This window comes from Leptinotarsa decemlineata, unplaced genomic scaffold, assembly GCF_025532065.1.
Source record: "Leptinotarsa decemlineata unplaced genomic scaffold, Ldec_3_MD MMD2_tig00000251_RagTag_RagTag, whole genome shotgun sequence".
In the NCBI taxonomy this organism is placed as follows: Eukaryota; Metazoa; Arthropoda; class Insecta; order Coleoptera; family Chrysomelidae; genus Leptinotarsa; species Leptinotarsa decemlineata.
Window position 1 is genome coordinate 1305678 of NW_027412547.1, and position 15711 is coordinate 1321388.

Below are 15711 nucleotides of genomic sequence, written 5' to 3' on the forward strand. Positions count from 1 at the left end.
AAGAAATAAATATCATAAGATGTAACTCTACAGGGTGTCCCTGGACTTCCTCTTTTCCTCTCGGGAATGTATAGATGGGGTCAAAATATCATCAGTACTTCATATAACTTTTTTTCCTAAAATCCTTCGTTACCAAGTAACGGGCCCTCGAAGTTACAAAATGAAAAATGTTTTTCTTTGATAACTTTTCAAGTGAATATTCAAAATCATCCAAATTTTGGTAATTGACTAAACAAATGAATTCCTTCGATGAGCTTTCATGCAGGAGTCAGTTGTTTTGCTACAAAGTCAGGAACGGACTACCCCCGATGGTCCACACCCGAAAACTTTGAAATGACAGATATTTTTCAATATTTTTCAACAAATTAAGGTTACTTGGACAATTTTATGAATAAAAGTACTCGTGTGGAAAGTCGATCGGAGCAACGAGTCTTGATAAAAATGTAGTTTCACTCGACGACATCAAACCCGCTCGTCCACCATTATTTGAAATGAATAATTATCAAAGCAGAAATAATAATGATAACGTTAATTCAACAACATTTATCCTGAGATGTCTACCATTATTCGAAAATATTAGTTTTTAAGGAAAATGGAAATGATAGGTAAAATGTTCATAACGAATTTTTATAATGCAAACACGTTTAACTAACGAAACTCAAGATCCTCAAAAGCAAACAGAAATGAAAAATACGCTACAGAAACTGCTCGATATGACCACCTTCTCTCTCTATACATTTTCTTAGTCTGCGAAGACACCCTCTCTGTACTTGAAATAGCATTCCAGGGTCGTTTCGTATGGCTTCACAATGTAATGTTACTCTATTCAACAATGCATCTCTTGTATGAATAGGTGTAGCGTAAACAAGGCTTTTTAGATGCCCCCACAGAAAGAAATCCAATGGATTTAAATCCGGAGACCGCGATGGCCATGAATATGGCCCACCTCTACCAATCCATCTATTGTGGAAAATGTGGTTCAGATGGTCACGCACAATCAAACTAAAATGAGGAGGAGCGCCATCATGTATAAACCACATATCTCTTCGGGTTTGCAATGGAACATGTTCCAAAAGTTCATTCAAATCGTTCTGAATGAACTCCAAATTACGTTCTCCATTCAATCGGTCCTGTAGAACGAATGGTCCTATAAGATGGTTTCCTATGATACCAGCCCAAACATTCACGTTGAATTTCCGTTGGTGTTTGGTTTGCAATATCCCATGGGGATTTTCTTCGGCCCATATATGGAGATTATGAGAGTTGATAACTCCATCTCTACTGAAACCTGCTTCATCAGTGCAGCATTACAAAATGCTCGTCCATAAAATACATGCATATCTGCATATTCATTGAATGTAAACTGTTCGGCCATATCAAAAAAATTCAAAATATCCTATAGAATATTGACAATACAATGATAGTCATATGACAACGCACCACTCAACAAAACAAAATCGCATTCCAGTTTCTCATTTTTTATCAAAACTTTCTAAAAGGTTTTTTTGTCAACATCTGTGAAAGAAATGGAACATAATTATTCCCTGGATATTTTTCACCTGATCATGTGCAGCCGTTTTTGTAGTTCATTCGTTTGCTTTTTATTAGTATAGTAAATATTTTTTCCGATGTGCGTTTTTTCAGCTAAATTTAGATTCTCCCATAAAATTATAATTATCAGTGAAACTCCTCAACAGTTTAGCTGTGAAGAAGAATTTGAAACATTCGAATGTTGAGTTTCATGAGATTCAGATAACTGATCAACACGAAACGTGATTATTCCACACGTATTATGTACATACAAAATATGGAATGAATTCGATATTTCATAGTAGAGTAGCTTGTTAGTTTAAAAACACCACGAATCTACAGAACTTGATATTTCTTTTGAAAAAATATATGCTATCACAATTGTGACTTAAACTTCCATATAGGTACTGTACTTTTTGTTTACGACTTCATTTTAGCATACTTTATATTATTCCTGTTATAAATGTTGTTGAATTAACGTTATCATTATTATTTCTGCTTTGATAAATTATTCATTTCAAATAATGGTGGACGAGCGGGTTTGATGTCGTCGAGTAGAACTACATTTTTATCAAGACTCGTTGCTCCAATCGACTTTCCACACGAGTACTTTTATTCATAAAATTGTCCAAGTAACCTTATTTTGTTGAAAAATATTGAAAAATATCTGTCATTTCAAAGTTTTGGGGTGTGGACCATCGGGGGTAGTCCGTTCCTGACTTTGTAGCAAAACAACTGACTCCTGCATGAAAGCTCATCGACGGAATTCATTTGTTTAGTCAATTACCAAAATTTGGATGATTTTGAATATTCACTTGAAAAGTTATCAAAGAAAAACATTTTTCATTTTGTAACTTCGAGGGCCCGTAACTTGGTTACGAAGACTTTTAGGAAAAAAAGTTATATGAAGTACTGGTGATATTTTGACCCCATCTATACATTCCCGAGAGGAAAAGAGGAAGTCCAGGGACACCCTGTATATATAGATGTGTAGATCATGCCAAGAAGTAACTTTCAGACACAAACTGGAAGAAAAAAACTCTCCTGAAAAAGCTACTTTCATATAAACATAGAATTCTATGAAAGAAAAATTCTTTCGAAACAAATATATTTTTATGAACACTGAATTATACAAAAAACACTTTTCTCTACTCACTTCGTATTCCAAACATTCGTTATGGAATCAAATCAGATATCATTCACAGGATTTGTACACAATATACTAAATGAAAGTAAAAATTTTCACTTACATGGAACACTGTCATCCTCACTGGTAGACATTAAAGTATATGTTTCAGGAGAATGTTATCTTCCAGTTTGTGTCTGAAAGTTACTTCTTTGCATGATCTATACATATATGTATAGAGTTACTTCTTTGAAAGTTGATTGCTTCCTTGCTTCTTTTGAAAGATTCACACATTTTTTGTAAAAAGATGGCGTAGTAGAAAGCCAAAAACTTTCTTCCCAAAAATTTGTCACTCCTAAAAATATAACCCTTTCAATTTGAACAATAGTACTGAAGTTGTTGTTGACGAAATGTTGACGAAATGATGAAAAACTTATCCACAACAAACAAGGTATACAAAGCCGAAAAAGAATAAATACAGTACCTTAAGCTTAAATTTTGACAAAAAAGTGTTTTTCCAAAAGTCCGTTACTGTATGATAGTTTATGGTTTTCAGAAAAGTTATCTTACTCCTTGTTGTAGTCCACAATCACATTCTCTCGGTGTTGGGGGTGTTGAAGAATCGGAATCTTTAATTGCTGCTAGGGAACATATGAATCTGCCAGTGGGAGATGTAGCCGTTGTGAACAGACCTGTTTTAATCATAATATGTTGTAGATTTGAACAAAAGGACGGTAAAGTTCATAATTGAACACAGACCGATTCCACAAAAATATCTTCATGAATAGAAGTTTAACATATCTGTGGTAACAACAACAAAAGATGGCAGAGATAACTGAGTACAAGAAGAATGTTCAAAACTATTTCTAACAACTCTTAAAAATTCAAATTCGTGTTATATTGATCAGATTGAATATATTATTATCAAAAATTATTGTTTCTCTCAAAGCGCTCTTTCCTAAATGATTGCAAAATAACTTTATCATGTACGTATTGAAGATAGAAGTGTTTGGTAAGATTATCGCTAAAGATAAAATACTAACACAGAACTCAGCTGTATTTTATAATTTTGACAATAGTTTTTCAATCCATCACCAACAGTTCAGAATGTGATGGTGGTAGTGGTAGTTGTAGTTGTAGTAGTTTCATTGTCCTATCTTGCACTGAAGAGTGGCTAAGGAGCCCAAAAACGGTCTGCAAGTGTCCGTTCCAAAATTGAGGATCGACTCTTTCAGTTGTGTTGCCAATTGCATATACAGAAAACTTTCTGTGAAGATTCCTGCACTGATGCCTGTCGGCCGTGGTATTAGCCAGGGGTGTAGTTGTTTTCTGATAGTCGTCAGTCCATTCATCCTACTGTATAGGTATATCGGAGACTGGATTGAACATTAAAAGTTTATTTCTTTAGATTTGTTTACTGCCTGTCTTTCAGCATAGCTCATTGACTAATAAGAAAAAAATTCATCTATTTGTGCACCTACTATAACAAAATGCTTGTTCTTTCTTCGTGAAGTGAAAATGGCTCTGCCACAGGCTAGTATCTCGTACAAAATCGACTGGAGTACTCTTGATTTTTTTTTGACATCAGCATAACTATTAGTTCTTACGTTCCTTCTTCTTTTTATCTAATACTCTTCTGTAAATTAAGCATCTAATGAAGTGAGTCGATCCGGTGGTCGTCATTTTTCATTTCGTTACAATCTCTCGACTTCTTTCCTTTTTTTCTACAGTTGAAGCAGCCCTCCGATCGATCTGGTCCTAAACAATTCAAGATTTCAGCATTCTACTTATGTCCAGTAGCTAGACATCTTCAACATCTCAGAACAAATACTGTACCGGCTTGGCTCCCATTACTAAAGGTCCCAGGGTCCCCATTACAATTTCTGAGAGGTTCCTTGTATTGGCCGCCTTTCTTGAAGTTGCTGCAACTTCTTCACCTATGAATGTTGCACTGAATCTGTGACGTGTAAAGTCTTGCCGCCTTGTTTTTGACCAACTTTGGTTCCTTCAATTCCATGATCTCCTCACCCAAAAAGTCTGGTGTTTTTCAGTCCTCTAATGAAAGCATCAGATCTCCAGATGCTGTTTTTCCATGATGTTCATCGTAATATCCAAGTTTTCCACTACTACATTACCCTTTACTATTCTCATTAGATGTAACTCCTTTCTACTACCTCAAATATGACGTTTCTTCACAGTGTTTTGAGGTTCTTTCGAAGTCACATCGTTCTCATTTTGAGAACGACAAATTCTGACTTTTTCATAGTTTCTACCCAGCCCGCATGTGGTCACCAATTTTAGTAGTAGTAGTGGTAGTAGTAGTTTTCAAGCAGTGGAAAAATATTTAAAAGAGACCTGGTCGCTCTGTCACCAGATAGTCTCGAATTCTTACTGACTAAAGAACCACTGAGTCAAGCTGGCTACTCGGAAACCAACCTCAGGCATTACTTTGGAATAGCAGACTATAGTGATGATTCAGGGCCCTCCTTTCATCTTCAGTACTTCATCATTTTTCATTTAGTTATTTACTAACCCTTTGATGCATTGTTTTGTAGCTTTGTTCTCTCTTCCACCAGCAGATCCATTGGAGAGTTCTTGCAATCATCAGCACAGCTTTGGTTGATGCTGTTATATATGCACATGCTATTTTTAGGGCTGCTTTTTTTTTGGGCACTTAGTAATGTATTTCTATGTACCTTTTTTCCCATGGCTCTTTTCCAAATTTTTGTGTCATTGAGCACGATGGACTGGGCGACTCAGCAGAGTATGTATTCTTTCGAGAACCCCTAACGTTGTGCATTATCCTACTTATGTTGCTCATGGCTTTCTCTGTCTTTTCTGCTATTTTTCTAACATGAGCTCCTATTTTCATGTTGACAGCTCACGTGAGAAAAATAGCAGAAAAGGCAGGAAAACTTGTAGAAAGGGAAAGTAATAGAGGTATGGGGGTAATGGAGTAGTAGTAATGGTAGTTTTCAATTGGAGAGAAACTCTTGGGTGAAAACAAAATGAGACTGTTCCGTTAGAAAGTTTTTACACAGAACTATTCCTAATGGAAAAATCTTATTTTTTAAAACACAAGTGTTTTACTGCAATTCAAATATAGACATCTCTATATTCCTTCTATGAAATAATTTGGACTATATCTTACCTACAGCAAGAGAATTTCCAGTCGTCACTAAGCTTACCGAACCGATTCCACAGTAATTTCTCGAATCTTTAAAACTTTCATCTCCACTTAGTGATATGGACAGCTTGTCACCTACACAATTCTTTGTCTGAAATCAAACATTCATTCATTACATTTGTTGATATCACTAATGTAGATTAAGAATAGCAGTGGCCCCAGAATACTTCCCTGTGTAACCCCATGGTCAACGTTTATTGCTGTTGAAACATACTCATTAATTTTGGTTACTTGCTTCCTTCCTGTAAGGTAGTTACTGATCCAATTAAGTACTTTCGCTTTTATGCCATATTTCTTTAATTTTTTTGTTAATTATTTCAATTAAAAAGGAGTAAAAATTATACTTTTCTAACGTTCACACTGTATTGGCACTAGGCGGAATCATTTTGAAAAAGTATACTTACGCTGGGTAAAGCGATATCGTCGCAAGCAATTACAATTCTGGTTCCTGAAGGACTTCTTCCAATCCACGTACAGATTGTTGAAGGCGAATAATTTCCAGGGTATTCGTTGTTATAGATATAGTATTCCTGGCCCATTAGTAGATTTTGACGAAACTCACAACTCGTATTAGCTATCACTGAGACAGGCATGAAGAAATTGTAGAGACCCGATAATGCCATGACGAGAAATTAGAAAATTCTGTAAGAATAGAAAAATGATTGATAATATAATGTGCTGATCATCCTGAAAGAAATTTTGGCTCACACAAAGCAGTACAGAATTTCAGTAAATTAGTTCAACAATGATTGATTCTGATTGATTCTAAAGCTGAAATTATCAGCTATAATATCCCAAGGACATTGATAACTAACGAAATAATTTTATCACAGTTTTCGAAAGCACGTTATTTGGTAACATCCCGACGCCGAAGGAGGAGGGATGTTACCTAAAATAACGTGCTTGAGGAAGTTGTGATAAAATTATGAGTTATTTATCAATGTTCGAGGGATATTCGGTGAGAAAATTTTTTGCAATTCGAACAAAATTATTTATTGAACACACAGTTATTAAAAGAACAATTCGTATAATGATATTCCGTTGATCTTGCTGTATTTGCCTCGGTTACTGCATAGGTGTTTCCACGCATACTATTGATTATTTGGTTATGATGTTCCTGATCAATATTCAAATAAGGTTTTATGGAATTTCCATTATTGTGCCCAGTAATTTTCAACAATTGCTGTTCTTGAACTCCACTCTTAGCTAGTTGACTGACTGCAGTTGCTCTATTAGAGTGATTGGTTATTTTCCTCTGTTTCGTATCCAAGCCAATTGCTTCAGCAGAAGATTTCGTCCATCCGTTGATTATATTTCTACCCAGAGGCATATTGTCATACCAGTTATCGCTTCCTGTCTTCCAGTGACGATTTGGCCTTAAAAATAGTCTATTTGTCTTGATATTTGTGCCTCGTTTTGATAATAATTTAATGAATAATCTGACAGGACAAGCATTGTTATCACTATTTTGAACTAACCATTTGCTAGAGGCGCAGTTCTTTGAACCCCCTTGGCAGGTTTTACTGAAAATTGGATTATATTCTATCCTATTAGTTGGAGATCCATTGTTGTCCTTTTCGATATGAAAATAATCAACTAAGCAAGCAGCACCTTCACCACCTCTCCAAGCCAATTCCACCGCTGCTATGTGATAAAATTTGCGTAGGAGTCCTATAGGGGTATTTTCATCCCAAAAGTTTATAATTTTACTCATTTCATTTGAAGTTAATGGTACTGAGCTTGTTTTGCGTTTAGTGGGATCTGTTTGTAAATTTCTTCGTGCTGCGTCGCGTGCATTCCGTGCTTGTTTGAATGCAACACTTTTAAAGGGGTCTAGCATGATATTATACTCCTTGTAATACTTTTCTTGTAATAATTTGCTTGTTATATTCCATACGGTTTTAACAGTAGCCTCCTTAAACTCTGTGCCATCCTTTTTTCTCATATTAATCGCCCAATCCTTGAGTATTAATGCAAGCTCTTCGAGAGTACGATTTCCATCCAATTCATATTTTCTGGCGTCACAAAACTCCATAAATATTTTCCAAGTGTATTTTTTACTATTAACAGTATTTTTTGGTGTATTTTCTTCAATGATTTTGTCAATTGCCGCATCATTTTGAACACCAAAGCGAGGAAGTGACATTTTCGAAATAAATTGAATTACTGAAATGTCAAACAACTTTATTGTGTTGGTTGCTTAGCAATGTCATGACATAAGTGATAACTACCCGTGAAAACTATCCATGGGTAGTTATCAGTGTAATGATGGTTTCATTGGTTATTTCGACACACATGACTAGAAATAGACAAATTTGATAGGATAATTTTTTTGGCAAAAAATTTTCAAATGAATAAATAGATACATGAGTACAAAAAGCAGTCAGTAGTAAATATAATTTGAAAACATTTAAATCTCCATGAAATATTTTTCTAATTAAAAGTTTTAAATCGATTTTGAATAATGGTAACTTATCGGGAGTTGTGTATCTATCAACCAGATGATTTTGTAGTAACTACAACATACTCTGCGTTGAGAAATATATAAAAAATGAAAATCATGAAAAATCCAAAATTAGATAGTCAAGGCCTAGTATGAACATGACTCTCAAGCAATAATATTTTTGAATCTGGTTTTTGTCGAAGAATCTGGCAATATATACAACTATTCGCATTGTTATCAGTGATATTGAAACTCATGGCGAAAGTCGTAAACCACCATGTCCTTAAATATTTGGAAAGCTTTATTATCTTGAGCAATCACCAATATAGCTTTCGGAAACAAAGACCAACAGGTGACCTTCCATCTTATGTCATCCATATTTGGAATAACGCAACGTATGGCTCTTCAGCTTCCTGAAAGAACGTTTCCTACAAGTGGCCATCGACGGATATCTCTCTAATGCTTTCACCATCAACGGTGGTGTTCCCCAGGGATCCATATTGGCTCAAACCCTCTTTTCATTGCATATCAACGACTTGTAAGGAAAAAACCAAGCATCCAATATACTGCTTGGTTAACGACAGCACACTTCTCTCGTTATTCCATTTTGATTCCAGGAGGAATCTAGAGATAACTGTCGCCGAACTGGATACACTAACATCAGGACAGACAATTCCGCTTCCTTCTTCGATAAGTTTGTTGGGGTTTAAAATGGACACCAATATGTCTTGGCACAATCATGTCGCTGGAACTGCAAAGCTTGCTTCTCAAAAGCTTGAAACACTGTTCCGAACCAGAAAACTACCGACCTCAGCAACTTTTGATGCTTTATAGAGCTTAAATCAGACCTTCTTTGGAGGAGCTCGTGTACGGAGCTCTTTCCCCAAACATAATCTGAAGCTGCTAGATTCTATCCAGAAAAGAGCCATCCGGCTGATTGGAGACGCGAACATCACTTGCAACCTTGATAGTCTGGAACATCGAAGAAGGGTTGAAAATTTATCTCTTTCTCTATCTTCTATAGATACTTTCACGAGAAGTGGTCAAGTGACTTGGCACATTCGATTCCATCAAGAGCGGTTGAGTGGTGGAATAGCGTAAGATAAACTTCGCCAAGATACAAATATTTCTGCCTTAGTGTGGCAAGCCGGTATGATTTTAAGAGTCGAGAGTAGAAAGGGCATCATTTCACCAAGGACTCCAATAATCAGAACGACCATCTTGACAGAGTGATCTGGATAGAGTCTGCGGAGATCGAAGAGAAAATCTCGATATTTTATACGTTTGTCCTCCTCTTTCCTGACGATATTTGTCTCGCCAGGAGCTGAAAACTCCACGACAAATATCGTGTTGCTCTGATGGTCGAGAAGGACTACATCATGCTTATTAGCTTGTATGAGCCTGAGGGCAACACCGGTGTCTCGTCAATACCCTAAGAGTGTCTTAGATGGTAATATAGCACTCTTAGGGCCGCGTTATGTCGATGGATATAGGCCGAGACCGCATATGCTGGACATGCTGATAGCAAGTACATTAGGGTCTCGGGTGCCTCGCGGCAGGCCCTGCACCATGTGTCAGAAACCTCTATACCCATCACGCGACTGCGGTAGACTGAGGTGTTGAAGACACCATCCTGGCAGGCCATGACGGACCCCTCAGTTTCCGACTTCAGCCCACGCGACCTGAGGAAAGCGAACGTCAGGCGCTTTGATAAGCCAAGGTCTTCAATGTCATTGAAGAAGACCCCATGCATTGGCTTATCCTTGTGTTTCCGCAGAAGTAAGGTGATCTCTGCGGCTTTTATATGAGCTTTTTGCTGAACGGGTTCCAATTCGATGACGGAATTGTGGTCACCTCATTGAGTTTCGAAAACTATACCGAGTTCATCAGCTGCTCGGGCCGCTGCCCTGAAGAAAAATGCTCCAATTCCTGCTCTCTCATGGTCACGGACCATGCAGGGAAGGGGATCCGAACTCCTGACGACTTTACAGGCTGTATCCAGTACCATTCTGTCATGTAGAGACTCCTTACTCAAAAGTCTACGGCCTCCCTGTTGTCGGGGGAAGTACAACCGTGGAACGGGCGATTTGGGATGCAAACTCCGATAGAGATGCATCATTTTTTGGGTCTTTACGTCGAGTTGATACAGCTCCTCCCGAGTCCACTTCACTACTCCAAACGAGTAGAGTAAGATTGGAACGGCAAGCACATTTGTTGCAGCAACTTTGTTCTTCCCCGACATTTCCGATGACCAGATCTGCCGAAGTTTGTGCTGATACTTGCCGCGGAGAGAGTTCTTCACTGCTGTTACCTCTTGTAAGTGGCGTTGTTCCACCCCGACGTAAGTATATGTCTCTCTGGCATCCAGATGGTGTAGGATGTTTCCATCTACGAGCTGCACATCCTCTCCGTAGTCCCCGTAGTCCTCTTTTGAGATGGACCATTGCACGTTTGTCTATCCCGAATTTTATACCGATAGCATGCGTGTACTCTTCCACCACCCTCAAGGACTGATGGAGATCCTTCCCTGCAGAGGCATAAAGTTTAAGATCATCCATATAAAACAGATGGGTGACCTTGTGCCTCCGGTTTCCGGGGGTGACACAGTTATACCCTCGAGTATTTTTGAGAGCAACGGATAATGGCAATAGTGAGATGCAGAAGAGAAGGGGACTGAGAAAATCACCCTAAAATACACGCCTTATGAAAGTGACCTAACCTGTTTGGACTCTTGCTTGACCAGATGTAATGGTGGAGCGAGTTCGCCAAAGTGGTATCAGTTGTTCAATGCATCTCACTATTTTGTGGGGTACCGCAAGGCATCTGAGCAAATGCAAGATGAGCTCATGCGAAATTGTATCAAATGCCTTACGGTAATCGATCCAGGCCATAGAGAGGTTACGCTTATATTGTATCGGGTCCTGCGTTACACATCTCTTGATGAGCAGGTTCTCTTTACATCCAGTGACTTCTCTCTTCGACCCTCTCTGCTCATATATCCGTTCGAACACTCGGTCAACTGCGGTGAGTATTCGTGTATTTAAGATGCTTGAAAACAACTTATAACACGAATTCAAGCATGTTATCGGTATGTAATTTTTAGGAGTCGACAAATCTTCGCTTTTGGGGATTATTATTATTATTATTATTATATCGACAGACTGTGGTGGTGCTCAGTGCCTTAAGGATTTTCCTGTAGTGCATGTGTTTTGTCCTTAAGAAAAAGGTAATCAGTTGTTCAATATATGATTGAGGAATATGAATATTCAATAACTACATGAATATTAAGTGAAAATTCAAATTTTCAAGGTATTCTAAACTGTTTGTTCCAAAAATATGAATATTAGGATGATTATTTTAAAAAACCTATCTTGAATTTACGTCAGAGTACGAAGAGACAAATGGGTCAAACTTTCAAAAACTACTACGTCATTACTCAAAAAGTAAAAATGACAATGACGTATTCGACGAACGCTTCAGATTGAAGGTATTCTACTCCGAAGTTATTTTGTACAAAATTGTTTTCAACAAAAAACTTTTAATCCAAACTACCTTTCTTTAAAAGTTTCTGTGCATCTAGAGACAGAAAGCATAAAACCCTCGAACTGCAAAAACATCTGGGATTAAATCTGGATTCAGTCTAGACCTTTGACAAACACTTGACAAATAATACTGTAATTGCAATTATGAATAACAAAAAACTCAACACATATTTTTCTGTAACATCCAATATAGGGACCATGTTATTTCCTCTCAAGAAAGATGTTTTAGTACGAAATTAATATTCTATCCTATTTTCGTAGCTCATTAGTGAAAAGGTTTTTTGTTACACAATGTAAATGTGAGAGTTAAATCATGCAATTCCACATCGTATATACATCGAAATAATTTGAGAGTGGTTTTTCATAAAACGCTTCTAGATTACTGAATCTTTTCGTGAATGAAACAGAACTCCCTTTTACGGCTATTGAGTAAAATACACCCTTCTGGAAAGGCATTTATCTAATCAGTATCCTATTAACACTTTTATTATATTCAAAAATGGTAACCATGTGTGTAAACATGTGAATACATTATTTAAGTGATGTATAAGAACGGCTACTGCCAAATTCCGTTCTCAACGTTCATTTTGTGCTGTACTATTTTTTTTCTTGGGCCATCGACCACTTTGTCATTAGCCTCGTGTTGTGGGTAGTCAATGTAAATCACTTTCCGAGCCACCTAGAGTATCATCATTAACGCTATACAAAGAACCTACCTGCATATTTCAAGATTCTAGGTTCAGTAGCTTCGGCTGTACATTGATATGAGAGCAGACAGCAGTTGATGATTCATATTTTTCTTTTGAAAAACATGCCAACCGCACTAAGTAAAGAATAGCTTCGAAATCGAATTATGTCACCTATAAAGACATTCGCAAAACTAACACAACCGTCAACGACGTCTGCCGTCAAGCGTCTGCCCGCGTTCGGTCGCATTCTCGGCGATTGCGCTTCATTGCTTAGACCGCCCCTCTACCCCCGCACATCGTCCCCTGTCATCTTACAGTAGACGCGATGCGCAATGACTTTCTGCGTAGCGTCAAGTTAATCTTATCGTGATAACTTTTAAACGATTCGTCCGAATTACTTATAGAAAAATCCAAAGAAATGAATTTTAAATGTTCAAGCCCGTCTCGGATATACCTACACAGTATGTTGAATAGACTGACGGCTATCAGAAAATAATTACTCACTGGCTTGTACCACGAACGGCGTTGGATTATATCCGACAGGCGTCAGAGCAGGAATATTCGCAGTAAGTCTTCAGGACCATCTGCATCAATGGCCAATGTAGTATCATCATAAAGAACTACTGAATTTGAACTGATATAGTCAGGTAGATCGTTTATGAATAACAAAAAAATTAGCGGCCCCAAGATCGATCCCTGAGGAACTCCCCGGTCCATCTCATAATATTCAGATGTATGCTCTCCGATTTTAACTGATATTTTCTGGAGCGCATCAGCCATGACAAAAAATTTGCAAGGAAACCAAGAGAATATAATTTACTTTCGATTATCTCCGGGTCAATAATGTCAAATGCCTTCGATAAATCAAAGAAAAGTGCTCTCACATATTTCATGTTATCTAGTGAACCGTAAATATATTTGAAAAAATTATACGAAGCACTTTCGGTCGACTTACCCTTGACAGAAACCATGCTGATATTTTGAGAATATTCGGAATTTGGATGAAAATGAGAACATTTTATTATAAACACATCTTTCAAATACCTTCCCGATAATGGTGGGAATTGTTATGGGTCGAAAATTACACATACTGGAGGGTCGCCTTTTTTGAAAATAGGGCTCACTACTCCAATTTTGAGAAAATCGGGGAAAACCCCGGATTGTATGGAGCAAGGAATCGGGTGCTTGGCTGAATGCTTTACCTGTTGCATCTCTTGGAACACTATTAGACGATGAATCTTTCAGAATAGCAGTAGGACTTAGGATGGGTTCATCTATTTGTGTTTCTCATACTTGTGTTTGCGGTAATATAGTTGATGAGAAAGGTACACATGGTTTGAGTTGCAGGAGAAGTGCAGGGCGTACATCTCGACATCACCAAGTGAACGACATATTGAAGCGAGCTATGTTGTCAGCGGATGTTCCTGCAATTCTGGAACCCTCAGGTACCAGTCGAGATGATGGTAAACGACCAGATGGTATGTCTGTCATACCATGGAAATACGGTAAACCTGTGGTATGGGACTTTACTTGCGTTGACACGGTCGCGGCTTCCCATCTAGCCGAAAGTTCCAAGTCTGCTGGAACTGCAGAATTGTCTGGCGAGAAATTGAAAAGGAAAAAATACCAAAATCTTGGAAACAACTATCTGTTTCATCCAGTAGCGGTTGAAACTTTTGGTGTTTATGGCCCGGAATCTCTGTTATTCGTTCATGAACTCGGAAGGAGAATAGGCCAAGCAACGAAAGATCAACGTTCTACCTCTTTTTTGATAGAAAGAATCAGTATCGCTATTAAACGTGGCAATGCTGCTTCAGTACTTGGAACTATTCCTCCTTCACATAATTTTGATGAGATCATGCATTGCCCTAATTTCAGTACGGAACTGAAACCTCTTCGAAACAAGCCGAGATATGTGAATATTCATCAGTCTCCTACTAAGGTTGATTCACAAGTGATTGATCCACCTTCTTCTTTTTCTGTGCGGTCAGTGGACTCAGGTCATTCTTGCCCCCAAAAAATGAGTTGCAGTCCTCATGAAACTGGTACCCTTTCAGTGGAAGAACTTCTTGAAGCAAGAGCCGAATCGATCCCTCTACGAAACCCTTCTTCACTTGGAAGGATCGATCGCAGCTTGAGAAATGGTTCTTATGGAGATTCTGTGAAACATGTTCTTCCTTACGAATCAGTAGATAGTTGTCCTGAAAATCTAGAGAAGAAAATTGGATTGGATAATTTAGGAAACATTTGCTACATGAATAGCATTTTACAAGTGTTGTTCATGACGAAGAATTTCAAGAACGAAGTTTTAATGATGAACGAGAAGGGGAATGTTTCCTACTTATTCATCAAACTCAAACAACTGTTCATGCAGCTGCAGTTTCGTAAGAAGGTATCATCTTTCCCTCCAACCGATTTCCTGGAGTCTTTGAAGTCCACTAGATACTCGTTAGGATAACAAGAGGATTGTTGCGGAACGAAAAATCCTCACTGGTTTACTTTTTGGTAAATGTTCAAGAAGTACCGAAAACTTATGTGAATTTCTGGAACTTCATCTAGATTTTCCTAATACGACTAATAATTAACCAGTCCGTGCAAAGCTTATTGTTAAATCATCTGAAAATGAAATTTTTAACAGGTGATGATCGACTGTATTGTCAAACATGCGCCAAACTAACTGACTGTTATAAGGAAACAAGTATAGCTGAGGCTCCAGTCAATCTAATAATAACACTGATGATTTTCAAACAAGACTCAACCTCTAACGGAAGCAAGAAACTCGTTGGAAGGTTTGAAATAGATGAACATTTCAACCTAGCAGACCACTATTATAATATTCATGCAGTCATTGTTCACTGTGGTTCTGGCGTTGAATTTGGTCATTATTACGCCTTGGTCAAAGAAGAAACGGACTGGTTTAAGTTTGACGATAGTCGTGTCACGAAGTGTTCTGGTGAGACATTGAATTTATTGGAACCTCTGGAGACATCCTACATTTTGTTTTATAAGAGAGAGGACATTGTTAGATCAAGATCTTCAGATGATGTGGGTTTTCTGCAGCTGAAAAAGCAAATGCGCCACTGGAATCAATGAAGTTGACCCGGAGCGCCAATTAATTTTTATTGTTGTTTTTATTTTATTTTTATTGAAAAAGTGGTATATTTATAATGGTTTGGCGATATATTGAGCATTTT

The 15711-nt window shown here is 37.7% G+C and overlaps 1 protein-coding gene across 3 annotated transcripts in view; it reads right to left on the minus strand.

Moving 5' to 3' along the window:
* Positions 1 to 15711, minus strand: part of LOC111512483 (venom serine protease) — a 116209-nt gene that overhangs the window by 7858 nt on the left and 92640 nt on the right. For 2 of the 3 annotated variants that reach the window (XM_074173477.1, XM_074173478.1), the window contains exons 2-4: positions 6248 to 6485; positions 5808 to 5934; positions 3227 to 3348 (exon numbers count right to left, since the gene is read on the minus strand). In XM_074173477.1, the coding sequence (XP_074029578.1) occupies positions 3227 to 3348; positions 5808 to 5934; positions 6248 to 6466 (468 nt within the window). In that variant the 5' untranslated portion in view covers positions 6467 to 6485. Of the gene's footprint in view, positions 1 to 3226; positions 3349 to 5807; positions 5935 to 6247; positions 6486 to 7321; positions 8175 to 15711 lie in introns of those variants that run through there. The other variant, XM_074173480.1, reaches the window with a different exon arrangement.